Source organism: Leuresthes tenuis, unplaced genomic scaffold (genome assembly GCF_036924035.1).
Source record: "Leuresthes tenuis unplaced genomic scaffold, fLeuTen1.0.hap1 SCAF_3, whole genome shotgun sequence".
Classification (NCBI taxonomy): Eukaryota; Metazoa; Chordata; class Actinopteri; order Atheriniformes; family Atherinopsidae; genus Leuresthes; species Leuresthes tenuis.
Genome location: NW_027325357.1, coordinates 4,905,469 through 4,918,707, shown reverse-complemented (window position 1 = coordinate 4,918,707; position 13,239 = coordinate 4,905,469). Strand labels below are relative to the sequence as shown.

The window sequence follows — 13,239 nt, the reverse complement described above, 5'->3', positions numbered from 1 at the left end:
TCTCACACACACACACTCGCATGAGGTGATGACTGACTGTTTCTGTCCTTACTGCTGCCTTCCACATGCCATAGATGAGGTGAGCTGTTCCACCTGCTTCCTGCCACATCTACACAGTTAATAACTATGACCAAAAGCTGAACTATGTGCAAGAAGAGGACACAACAGCAACATTAACACTGGCACAATCCCATGTAATAGGGTTTAAATTCAGCCTTATAAGCCTTGCAAACCCTTTCTTGCAGGAGAATTTCCCTGGATTGCAGTACAGGAGACTGTAGTGTTTGCTTCTGCCCCCCGCTCAGTATAGTATACGATTAAATATGGAATCGAGATTACCACTGCTCCTGAAAATTAGATTTAGGACTTGCGCTGATAAAATGTAATTCGAAAGAGATTTTGAAAGGTAATTTAAAATGTGTTTTTGAGTCTGTAGACTTGACTGTTTAACTTTTTAACCCCAGGATTCTGCCTGGAGATGTGAGGCTGCAATGTGGTTAAAAGCAACATTTTGGCTTTCATGAAGTTCTTTAAATCTCAAAATGCATCGTTTGAACACAAATTATAACAGAAGTGACACCGTATGAGCTTAATTCTCTGAATTTGCTAAGAGATTGATTATTGATAGATATGCTAAATCAAAAACGACTTAAGTTTCTGAAGGTTTTGGATGTAAATGGGCGGAGTGGACGGGAGCAACACATTCTGACTCCCAAGTGACATGCTAATGCTCTGTAATTCCTCTGTTAGATTTAAATGCACCACTTTGAGGTTACAAAACATTTTCTATGATGGAACAATAGCAAAAAAGATTTTTTTTTTAAAAACTTAAAACTTGATTGTGCATAAACCCCCTACCAGAGTCAGTGCTTTTTAGGGACCCTTTTAGTTAAGGATGCAAATCTCTTGCTGTATGTTTCTATAAGTTAAGTTGTTTTATTACTAACCATTCAGATATTTAATAATGTGCAAGACACTTGTTTAAGGACAGTCGTTTTTGCAGGTTTGAAACTCAGAAGTCGCATTCATGTTACCATTGTTGTCATGGTAATTAGAGGAAAACATCAACAGTCAGAAATTGCACTTTCATCATGCATTGATTATAATAATATCTTTTAAAAGCCACACTCTGGTGCCGCCACTCATCACTGGGCTCCTCTGTAAGTGGGCACCGCCCCTGGTGCATCCAGACATTAAGCCTACTATTCAGCGTACAGCCTGCATTCCTCTTGTCTGTTGTTCTTCGTTCTACAACTCATTTTCACAGAAATTAAAGTTTAATCGCCAGCAGTGGCCCGGTGACAGATACTTCTGTCTCTCAGCTAAGGTAACTTCAGCAGTGAGTGAAACAATGTAATTTCAGAACAACCAGCAACAGCATCTTGCTGTCGTACCCCCACAGACCAGCAGCTGTGGTGTGGGGGCACAGCGACGGCTAAAATTATTTTTTGTTGCAGCATATGACACAAGTTAGGACCCTAAACACACAGCTATCTGTACAAATGTTCAGCTTACATTGCAGGTTCTCTCCTCTGGCTTGTGTCTTATTAAATTAAAGGTGCACAAAGAGTTTCATTTGTACAGAGTTCCTCTGTGGAACGTACTGAGGAGTGTGTTAGTGTTCATAAAGTGATTGGTTCGTTTCAGTGTCGTTAAATGGCCTTTTTCCACGGTCTTTTTAAGAAATGCAGTTGTGTCGGGCCACCTTTTATCGTAGTTTACTTTCAGTCTCATCATTCCTAACTCATAGGGAAGCCATCGTGTGAAGAAGAGCCTGTTGTTTGAAGGTCAGTGTTGTTTGTAAATCCATATGAGCTTCTGTGGTGTAATGTCAGCATTATTGGCTGTGAGGATATTGACTGGAAGCCCAGTGATTTATTCTATCACAGTATACCCATCTTGTGTTGTAAGCACAGTTTGTAGAAGTGATGTTAATCCCAACGCTACCGTCTCATCTCTTCTACTCATCATTATGAAGTGTTTCTCCATGCCAGCTCCCTGCTGATGAAATTACCTTCCTGACTGGAGTCACATCTCATCTTTTCAACTGGAAACTATTTATGATGTTACATATATTATCTTTCTGCTAAGCCACGGTCTCTTCTAGGCCTCCCCACATGATCACAAACATAACACACCCTATAGATGATCATTTGGACACGTTTCATTTGTTTCAAACAAATGTGTGTGCACGTTGGTTCACTTTAGGCTGGTGTGAGAGTAAAAAGGAGTTTTATTACAATAAAACAGTGATGGATTACCCTAGAAATATATTGTTAGATGTGCCTTTCTCCTGTTTCTGTGCTTTTACAAAGTGTGGTTAGATTTGGCATTTAAATCCACTCGCTAACTAAGCTAGTAATCCTTATAATCAGGTAACGGTGAACCCTCTGAAGTCTGCATAAATCTGCATTCTCTGTGTTTTTGCGTGTCCACTGAGGTGAATTTAATGCCATCGTGAATTAAAACAAAGGAATGAAAAAGACATGAAAAATGACAATGTTGAGATACTTGAAGCTACTGTGAGGTGACCGGCTTTTCAGTCACATTTTCTGATGTGTTTAGTTGTCCGATTGCTGTTTTTACAGAAAAGAAGAATCTACAGCAACGAGGTCTCTTTGATTTTAGCTGGGTGTAAACACTCGTAAGATCACTATCCCAGGATCTAGGTATGCTACAGGTATTTACTGTGATTTAAGACAAACTTTCACATTTAAACCCCAAAGTCAGCTCACAGAATTCTGAATTTTATGAACAGTTCTTTATCCTGTTTTATGCAAATGTGTTCATGCATCTTCAAACCACAAAGCTCCAAAGGAGGAACCATTTAAAGCTAATTTGTTCCCTGAGCATGAGAACTCTGAGCTTCATATTTTGCATACACATGCGTACATATTTGTGAGCAGAAACACAGAAAGTGTTCCCTGTTTTATGTTGAAATTGGTGCACGTAAGACTCTTTTATTCATCTAATTCTGATGTCGTATGATTTAATATATAAAAATATATATAATATATATACATATATAAAGCAATATTGTGACAGTTCAGGGAAGATCCAAGAATTTTCAAATGGTATTATTGCCTTTAAAATGCAGTAAACAGAAACCTCAAATAAATAAACTGTTCCAATTCTTTAAGGTCTCCGGCTTTTTGTGTACAGTCACATGGCACTTGGCAGCGGAGTTGTTCCAAGCGTCTTGGAAACATGGTCATCGTTAGCCTTTCTCCGTATTCTCTTTTTCTTTTCAGTCTTTATGGTGCTGAGGTCAGATCCCCCCCCCGGTTCATCTGTCACAGACTGTTTGTTCTTCTCTTTTAAGGTCGTTCTTTGTGACAAGAACTATATGCTGTACTTTTCATGCCACTGAATGAATTCGGGACCAATTAAAATCCTCCCTATGATGGACCTGGATTCATGTTGTGAGATCTTAAGACTGCAGGACTACAACTGAGCGTATAAATATTTTTTCTTTTGCAAATGCTTGTTTACTGTGCATGCACAGTAGCCTTAACTCAACACATGTACACACATACGTATGCTGTTCTGTTGTCATTAGAGCCTGACGAATTGGGTAAGAGGATTTGGACATTGTAGATTGTAGGCGTGCACACACAAACACACTCTGTGAGAAACTCCATGGACACAGTTCATTACCTAGCTTCTCTAACCGTTAACTAGAACAGCCTAATGCCTAAACCCAATCTTTACCATAAATCTTACCATAGCCTAATTATCACCTTAAATCCCTCAAAACTGGCTGAGGACGCATGGTGAGCACAATTATCCGTGTTGTGGGTGCATCAGCTTTCTGTCCCAATCATGACTTAGAAATGTGCACGTACACATGCACACACGTGTATGCAAAGACATTTTTTATTTCTAAATACAGATCTGAAAGAAACTATCTTCTTTCACCAAGGCTAATGTACACTCACATGGACACACAGAGTCGGCAGTGACGTATCATACAAGCTGTTCCTGACGAGGGACAGAAAATGTGCTAAACAGGAAATCTGGATACACTAAGTGGTCAAACATACAGTCCAGTGTCCCACGTGTATTCAAATCCTCCGCTGCAGTTTGTGTCTTAACCTCTTTCGTGCTGCCTAATCTTAATTCCTTCCTTTTAGTCCTAAACTAGGCCCGACTCCTCCATTTTAAGGTGCCCTATTTCTCGGATCAAGGGGCAGTGGTCATCTAGGCATTCAAAAGACCCAAAAGACATGGCTGAAGGGCTAGATGACCACAATTTCTTTTCTGTTCCATTTTATTGTGCCCCAAATGAAAAGTGTAACTTATCCCCCCTGAATGGAGGATTTAAGGCCAGGGGAGGATAAATTACTCAGACACAGTTAGTACAGTTACATGCACAGTTGAGTTGCGATTTAGAGTTCAACCTGGGCATTTAATTGGACCAATATCTCTGTCCTAGTGTACATGCACGGCAGGGAAATCTAGTTAGTTACTCTGCTTTAGTTAGCATAACCAAATTAACTCCACAGATGGCTTTCAAACACTTTAATGGAGATTTTCTTTGGCTGATGCCGCTGTTCTAGAATCAGGATTTCATCTGAGCAGAACAACTGTTTGGAAATACTTTAGGTTGCTGAGTTCACACGTAGTCTGGATGAGCTGATTTTCAATCAGTTTCTGATGCATTTAGCCGCCTAACAAAATAAAAAGAGAAATATATGCACGAGAGCAACTTTATTGGTAGCTCAGCTTTAATAATATATACTAATGTTAACAATGTTTTACAAAACGATACCAAAAGATGGAACTGTGGAGTATGTGCAGAGCACCTGGGTTTATCCGTGTCTAGTTGAGCATATACATGTGGGAGATGAAGTTTAGTCAGACTAACAAGTTTACAAGCATTTTAAAATTCAGGTTTTAGTCGGAAAAACACAATCATTTCTTTTGTTTTTTCTAGTGTCATGCGAACCTGCTCATTGTAAGCCAACAGCTCTGTTAATAATATTAGCCCTGGCTGTGACACAGGAAATTAAGTGGGTAGAGCAGCTTTGCAGAATTAGCTGCAGCATTTCAGAGCAAATGAGGAGAAGGGAAAAGCTCACATAAGAAACATCTGCCTATGACAGCCTTATACTGTAGCTGCTATCATCACAGGCTGCTGTGAGGCCCCAGGGGATCATGACTCACTTTAAGCTTGTTTTAGCTCCGCTTCATTCTACTCTGTATTCAGATATAAACTTGGCATTTAGAGAGAGCCAAGCAACTCATGTAAATGAGTAAATGATTCATCTAAAGTACTGTTGGCAGAGCAGTGGGAGTGAAAACAGACTCATGAGTCAGACAGGAACAGGAAAAACTTTGTTGTTTCTGTCAACAACGTAATAAATGAGAGGAAGTAACTGAAAGATTCTTACAGAGAAGAAGAGCAGATCTGTGTAGACACGCCTGTTAAAAACTATTTTACCATTTGCAATATAGTAAAAGGATTCTGATTAAATGATAGACTTATATCTCGAGACTTTAAACATCCTCTGTTTGAGAGGAAAAAAAATACACAAAAAAGAATACATTTAAATACGGTCTTAAATCAGTGAAAACTTGGTTGCTCATCTTCTTCCCTGCTTACGCTGACCCATACAGTGTGTTGCACCAAAAGGAATGTTGCCAAATCACTAGAAATCTCCCAAGAATGAGGCTCATATTTGTAACTAATAGCTTTAGTAAAGTCCTGAAATTGATCAAAGCTTTTGAGACACTCTTTTAAGCAGAAAATAACACCACACAAGTGGTACTAAATGCAGTCAGTAGAATAAACACCAGGTTTTGTTTCTATCCTTTTCAGTTTGATGTGACCACAGAAACCCTGCACCTTAGAAGTTTCGCTAAGCACCTGTAAAACTTAAAGGGGAACTCCAGTATTTTTAAACCTAGACCTTATTTCTGGCATGAAATACGTTCATCTACTCACTGAGAACAGTTTGGTGACAGTCGGCGTCCTTCGGAAGATATTTAGATAACTCGAGATCCATATAACGGAGTGAACGGGGCTTAGACGATGCAGCCTCTAAATAAGACATTATCTGTCTTTATTTCACCAATACTTTAAGACGAATGAATGAATGAACGCGTACTATTACTCTGTTAGCTCATAGCTGCAATGTTGTTGTTATTGGCGGCTATCGGGGGGCTTATAGAGGGCTTTCTACTGGGATGATGTCATCGACGCCCGCCGCTGCAGCACAGCTTATTCATTCCGGTAAGAACGTCCATCGTACTCAAAGTTGTCGTCCACGTCGTCAAAATCTGATAAATTTCCTGCCATGTTGCACAAAACTATCAGTAGCAAACTACATGTGAAATTACGACTGTCACAGAGCACGGAGTGAATGAGCTGTGCTGTTTGGTTTGAGGCCCATTCTTGTGAAACTGAGGAGTTGAAACCTCAGTTACATTTGCACATTAGCCTGTGTGTGATATATATACTTCTACAGCTATTCCTGCTGGGATTGTTGTGTTTAGGAGGAAAACTGCAGTCAGTCTAGCGCACCTGAAGCACCTTTATAAATCTCACAATTCGCTCATACAGTGACCAATACAGCAGGTATAGTTGCAGCTTCAGAGTCTTTGTCATGTTGTTTGTGCCCTTTCCAAACAGTCTTTGGAGGGTTTACTGTCGTCCTGCTGGGGAGAGCTGATACTGTAGGAAAGTTCTGTTGCCATGAGGGTCATGTGATTGGTCTGAAAAAGCAAGTGACAAGTGTGACAATGCCAGGATGCAGGTTTTCCAAGCAGAACACTGTATCGTAACAAGATGATGAGCGTTGTGCTACAATTGTGACGTCACGTCAGAGCTGTTTAAACTCCTTCTAGACATTAGGTGTTAAAAATCAGAAAATGGCACCACTACATCCCAGAAATACCACTTAAAGAAGCTGCACAGGAGGTATGCACAAATATCACTAGACAGTTTCTACTTTTTTATGGCAATTTGATGTTTTTCTGACATTTCCAATAATCCTATTTTCTTGGGTTCTGATGGATCATGCCGATGCCTCCAGAGACGAACATGCTTTCACGCTCTTTTACCTGCAGCTCTTTCTGTTTTTCAAACACATTCCTCACTCAGCTAGAAAAGAAACTCCATGAAGAAGAATACGAGAAGGGACAGTTAAAGAGTAATAAATGCCAAAACGCCTCCTTCCAGCACAGAGGAGATCCAAATAATCGCTCGGTTTGGTATTGCTTTTAGTGTCGTGAGCAGAAAAGTTTAGCATCTGATATAATGTTGGTGAAGGTTAACTTAAACCATCAATAGATCAATTTAACTGTAAGAATTAGTTGTGAAGTTGAATTTCATTCAGTTGTTTCCTTCTTCCAGGATAAGACACCAGAACCATTTTAGTGGCTACACTCAGCTCTTTTTCTGTGCCTCTGTTGCACTTCCACCTCCATCATTTTTGCCTTTTCTGTTCCTTCATCTCTTAGTGCCTTCCACATTTTTCATATAGCCTCCCTGTCCTCTCCTGTGTTCCGCTCTCCCTCGTCCCTATCTTCTCCTGCTCCTGTGTAATCTCTCCTCTTTAACCTTCTTCACCCTCTATCTTTTTTCTCTGTTTTCCATTCCTACCCAGAGATGTCATTTCTTTTCCATGTTTCTTACCCATACCTCCATCTGTCCTTCACCTAAAATAATCTACTCTGCTGTTCATTTTACTCTGTTTTCACCATCTGTACTCCCGTTTCGCATCTGGCCTTCATCATTTTCTGTCTTGTTGGATCTTCACTGCTTTTGCTTATTAGTGATGTGGATTGAAAGAAGAGAGATTTCTGTGAGATGAGGATGGAGATCACTATGTGATGTTTGGTTTGCAAATTCTGCTTTGATGGATTGAGTTTGTGTCACTGATAAAGCAGCAGTTGTTGGGGCTGCAGCAGGCCGCCTGAACAGAGCAAACATGGTGGTTATTATTAGTCTTTTCTTCACGCTATACTGCAAAAGATATGACATGTTCAGATTCGACTGGAACTGTTCTTTCCCTTTCAATTAAGGTATTTCTGGTTGTAATAAGCTGAGTTGTGAGACGATGTCTACTGTTTGAATATTTTATTCTCTACTCGGTGAAACACTTGAAGTTAAGTTTTTATTGTCTTCATGTCCTGCAGAACAAAGAAATCTGAGTTTTGTTGCTTGAGAAAATCTGCATCCTCTCTGCAGTTTGTGTTTTTGGCGAAAGGAATGCAAATCAACAGCATGTCTTATAGTAATAAATTGATCATTTTAGCATGAATTTAATATATGTTGCATATGTCGTAAGTGAGTATCCAGAATATATTTGACTTCACTTGTCCATGTATCACTGATGAGTCCTAACACAGAATGATTGTTCAGCTGGTCTTTTGGAAATGTTTGGCTAGTAACAGCTACGAAGATCACAAAGTATGGAGTTACTTTATGATATCATGTTATAATAAATTCATCTCAAACAGTGGATAACATACCAAGTTATGTTTGTGCCAGAGGTTGCTTCGTTTTGACTGACAGGGTCATAAAAATCCCATCATTATCTATTTTTACCTGTCGCTTTAATTTTAAAAATGATAATGACATATTCAGTAGCATAGCATTTAATTTTCATTCATTTTGAATTAATATTCAGTCTGAACAAGCTGAACAGTACATGTAACTTTTTTCTCTGCAGTGACAAAACCACTAACTGTGGCCCCAGTGGCTACATATGAACAATGAAATTAAACGATTGCACTTAAAATATGAACAGTTCGCCTGCTGTGGCCTGAACGCACCGTCTCACATCTGGCCTGGTCTGCATGGACTTGAATTGCATCATCAAATGTCTCGAGAGGCTATTGTCATGAGGTTTTGGACTTTTGCCTCAGACAGACGATTTCTCATGGCTGTTTTAATGTTGTTCTGGAGGTTGAACATCATCGTTATTGGGCTTTTTGAAGAAACTTTGGACACTCAGCTGCCGTGACATTTTTCCTAGTGAAGCCAACGAGGTCATGCATCAAGAGAGACAATAGCTAATTAATATGCTCACTCGCCACCAAGTGGTCAGGGGTGCGAACTGCAATCTGTCAAAATGACAGATGGCCTTCAGATTTTTCCAGTCTGCGACGGAAAATATTAGGTTAACGCGACCCCTGGTTTGTACCCACAGAATTAATTTCACACAACACAAACTTTGAAGAAGATGAGCCTAACGTGGTCGGGAGACGTTTGTCTAACATTAAGACTGTATGCTCAAATCATCCCATTCAGACCGGAACTTTGTTTTTATTTGTTATGTTCTCTTTAGAAAAGCATTAATTATATTTGTTCACCAATGTTTTGTCATTTGTGTGAGCAACAATTAAGCACTTATTTACTTTATAGCACAAATAATTTCCATTTATAAACTACAATCCCTTTTTGGGGGTACGTAAGGGGTATCAGTACAAGCAGTTATCTGAGAAATTCTTAATTTCCTCATGTCAGAGCTTACTTTGCGCAGTACACTTTGTATTGGGACAAGAGCATGGACGATGTGATCAAATGAATGTGTGCAAATCAAGATAATTTCCATTTGGCTGGAAATGTGTCCTCGACACTCTTCTGAGTTAGCAGGAATACGTAATTAAAAAAAAACTATTTATACTGATTAGTACGTTCTCAACTGGTTTGCTCATTTTGTTTCAGTCATGAGCAGAAGCCCTGCATGTTTGTCAGTGAGCTGGTCGATTGCAGCTGTCTCCCATTTTCTGTCAGTTGTGATTAACACCAGTTTGTCTTTTTCTATCTTATTCTCTCCAGATACCCAGCTCTTCGCCTCTTCCCCCCCAGATTCATCACTTTGTCTGTTGCCTCCATCGTCTACCTCTCCAGCATGTCGCTGAAAGTCCAGACCAGTAATGTGACAAACAAGACAGATCCAAAATCCATCAACTCTCGGGTGTTTATTGGCAACCTGAATACGGCGGTCGTGAAGAAGTCAGATGTTGAGAGCATCTTCTCCAAGTATGGCCGGGTGCTGGGCTGCTCAGTGCACAAAGGTTACGCCTTTGTTCAGTACGCCAGTGAGAGGTATGCCCGGGGGGCTGTGATTGGCGAGAATGGCAGGGTGCTGGCCGGACAAACTCTGGGTGAGTTAGTTACAGCCTGATTTAAACATTTCACAGTCAGTTAACAGTTTGAGGCTTATTTAAGGATTTAACTGTTGCACCTACTTGATGGTTATTGTCCTGCTCGGTTAGATTTAAGGCAGTTACAGACAGTTTTGTAATAATCATTCAAACTTTTAACATTTAACATGCTGACAATACACAAACCTCTGAAAAACCACCTTTATGTTAATTTTCTTCTTCAGTTTTTACTTAAACTGCTTTTCCTCCAGCTGTTACTATTACAGTGCACTAATATACCAGAGAGGGAATAAGAGATAAGTTAAAAGACACTTTAAGCTGCCAGAGGCTTTACTTCCACCTACCTGTTGTCTGAGCAAAGCAGGAAGAGACGAGCTTTCAGTGAGCTTGTGTGAAAACTCAGCCGGCTTATGTTCAGTCGTTGCAGAGCTGCGGGCCCATTTAGCATCTGTAAAGGTGTGAGAAAGAGAAAGTACATGAACGAGTATAAATGAACATGTGTGTGCCTCTTAGTGTACATAATAAGGGTTGAAAGCTACCTTAATAATGACACTAGTTAACACTGACAAACAAAAGAGAATGCATTACCGGTTAGCAGTGTGGGTGTTTGTGATAAAGGATTAAGTTAAAGAGTTGCCAAGTGATGCTGTCGACTCTGCTTTTCTGTCTTTGAGTATGTGTGTGTGTTTCAATAAGAATAGTATTAAAATTTACTTTTTACTTTACTTTCACATACCAGTGAGCAACCAGATCACTCTCTGACCATCTCTTCATCAGCAGGTCATTTACGACCATGTGCTTCATTGAGATGTCATTTTTATTTTTATTTTGAGACTTTTTGAAACCCTTTCACCTACAAATCCCTTGGTGCTTTGGCTCCCACAAGTACGAAACATTAACATCACCAAAGCAGAGCTGGAATTGACACCTTAACACATCAGATAGTTTGAGTGCCACCATGATCCTGAGAGCTGTGTTGTTGGGGATGTTAGCCCATGGCACATTGGTCTCAGGAGAGGGTGAGAAGAAGAGTAATTCAAAGATGTTGATGGAGCGACGCCAGACAGTTAACGTCAACTCACCTGGAAAAGGAAAAATGGGGCACCACCCAGGAGCCATGACCTTGTAGGGAGCTCAATAGTGGGCAACTGATAGCTGAGCCTTGGCTTCTGGGGCTCCATCAGGCTCAGCCCAAAGAAGCCACACCACAGGATCACACCCTTATGTGGGCTCACCACCTGCAAGGAGGAAATTCGACGTCAGGTGCATTTTGTTTTTGGATGTCTGTGTCATGGACTGTCCACTGTGCATTAGATGGGTCGTAAGTGTACTTGGTAGCAGACCACCTTAGGTCAAAGGTCAATCGATCTTGTAGTTGTTTCATCACACCTATACCCAGACAATTGGTGAGGATAGGGGCAGGGTGTCAACTGACAGACAGAGGCCCCTGTTCGTTAGATCTTCAATGCAGACCTTTTTCTCACCTACTGGGGGAGGTTGGGGACATAAAATCTAAATGCGCCAAGTTCAGGGCCAGAAGGTCATCAGTGTTGGAACTTAAGGACACGCTGGTGGAAACCATAGGTGAGGGAAACCATCAAGCTGAAGAAGGAGTCCCTTTGATCCTGATTATCCAGGAGGTTATCTGAAGCAGCTGACGGGTATCGAGTGGCCAATCGGGCTATAGCATTGGTTGTTGCAGAAGCTAAAACTCTAGAGGAATTTTACGAGGTCATTGAGAAGGACTTTTGGTTGGTCTCATGGATCTTCTGGCAAACCATTCAATGGCTCAAAAAGGGAAAGCAGGGTCAGGAGGTACGTGAATAAGCCATCAGTCCTGTTTGTGGTATTCTTGGGCAGGATCTCGAGGCATAGTTGTAGAGAGAAGGATGTGTGGCTTGGGAACTCTGGGATTGCATTGCTGTTTTTTGCAGATGATTTAGTTCTGTTGGATTCAAACTATGACCCTCTGCATGCACTGAAGTAGTTTAAAGATGTGTGTTAAGCAGCCAGGATGGAAGTCGGCCTCTCCGAATTCAAGGTCATGATTCCCATGATTCAGATCTCTGGTTCAAGCGGAGGAGTTTATGGGAATCTTGAATTTTGGTTCACAACTGCTGGCAAGTTGGAGTGAAGGTGGATGGATGGATGAACGGATGGGTGAAAATAAATGTATTCAGAAAACTAAAATATTATTATCATGGATAGAAATCGGCTAGACTGAGTTTTGTGAGACAATTTAAATAAACAGTAACTCTGTAAGCCTAAGATTTAAAAAATCATTCAGATGTTTCTTTTAGTAAAGTGGAACAATTTAAAAGTGCTATATTAAAGTAGTTTGTGTCATAGTGTGCAAGACATTGAAAACACAAAGATACCAATGAAATCTGAGTGTTTCAAGATAATGACAGTAGATGAGTATTGATTTATAAAGTGTTTGTCGATGGCAAATTAGAATTTCTCATTTAGAGGAAAAATTAAGTGTTTCTGAATAGACTTAAAAGACTTGCTACCCAAGACGACATCAGAAGAGTCAATAAAATGTTTTTGTGTGTGTGCTGTAGTCTCGGACTTGCTCTCTGAATAGCATGACCCTGTAGGTAATGTCAATGAGGCACATGAGCAGCAGGTGGACTGTGTGCGTTTGGATTCTTTTTCTAAAGGGTCACAAAGAGGGTGGTCAATAATTTTTGGTTCGATGATGATGTGTATGCGAGTGTGTCCTCATGCAAACCAATGCACTCCTGCCATTTCAATACCTACCTGTCACCAGAGTTCTGGATCAATGCCTAAAACACACACACCCATACACACTGGAGGACGCACTCACACAACTAATCTCCTTCACGGTGAAGTTAAAAGGCTTGGATTCTCAGCCTGTGGTCGCTAATCTGTTCTTCTCCATCAGGATGTTCCATCATCTTGTTTTATGTTCTTATATGAATCTGTTTGACAGGAAATACTTTATTTGTTTTGTAAAGTATGCATCATTTTTTAAAGGTGCCTCCTGGACTAAAAAGTAATGTGATATCCACGATCTGTCTCCAGCAGAAGCATGAATGCGATGCATTGTATGATGCTGTACCACACAATGCATATAACATAACCTTGAGTTCAGCT

General features: G+C 40.3%; 2 protein-coding genes across 2 annotated transcripts in view; both read left to right on the top strand.

Annotated features, from left to right (window-relative positions):
• gmppb (GDP-mannose pyrophosphorylase B) overlaps positions 1-13,239 on the top strand; it is a 336,004-nt gene that overhangs the window by 308,870 nt on the left and 13,895 nt on the right. The gene's annotated exons all lie outside the window — the stretch shown is intronic.
• The window catches only part of raly (RALY heterogeneous nuclear ribonucleoprotein), a 45,511-nt gene continuing 42,087 nt past the window's right edge, over positions 9,816-13,239 (top strand). The window contains exon 1 of the mRNA XM_072381496.1: positions 9,816-10,119. Coding sequence (XP_072237597.1) covers positions 9,864-10,119 — 256 coding nt within the window. The 5' untranslated portion in view covers positions 9,816-9,863. The remainder of the gene's footprint in view (positions 10,120-13,239) is intronic.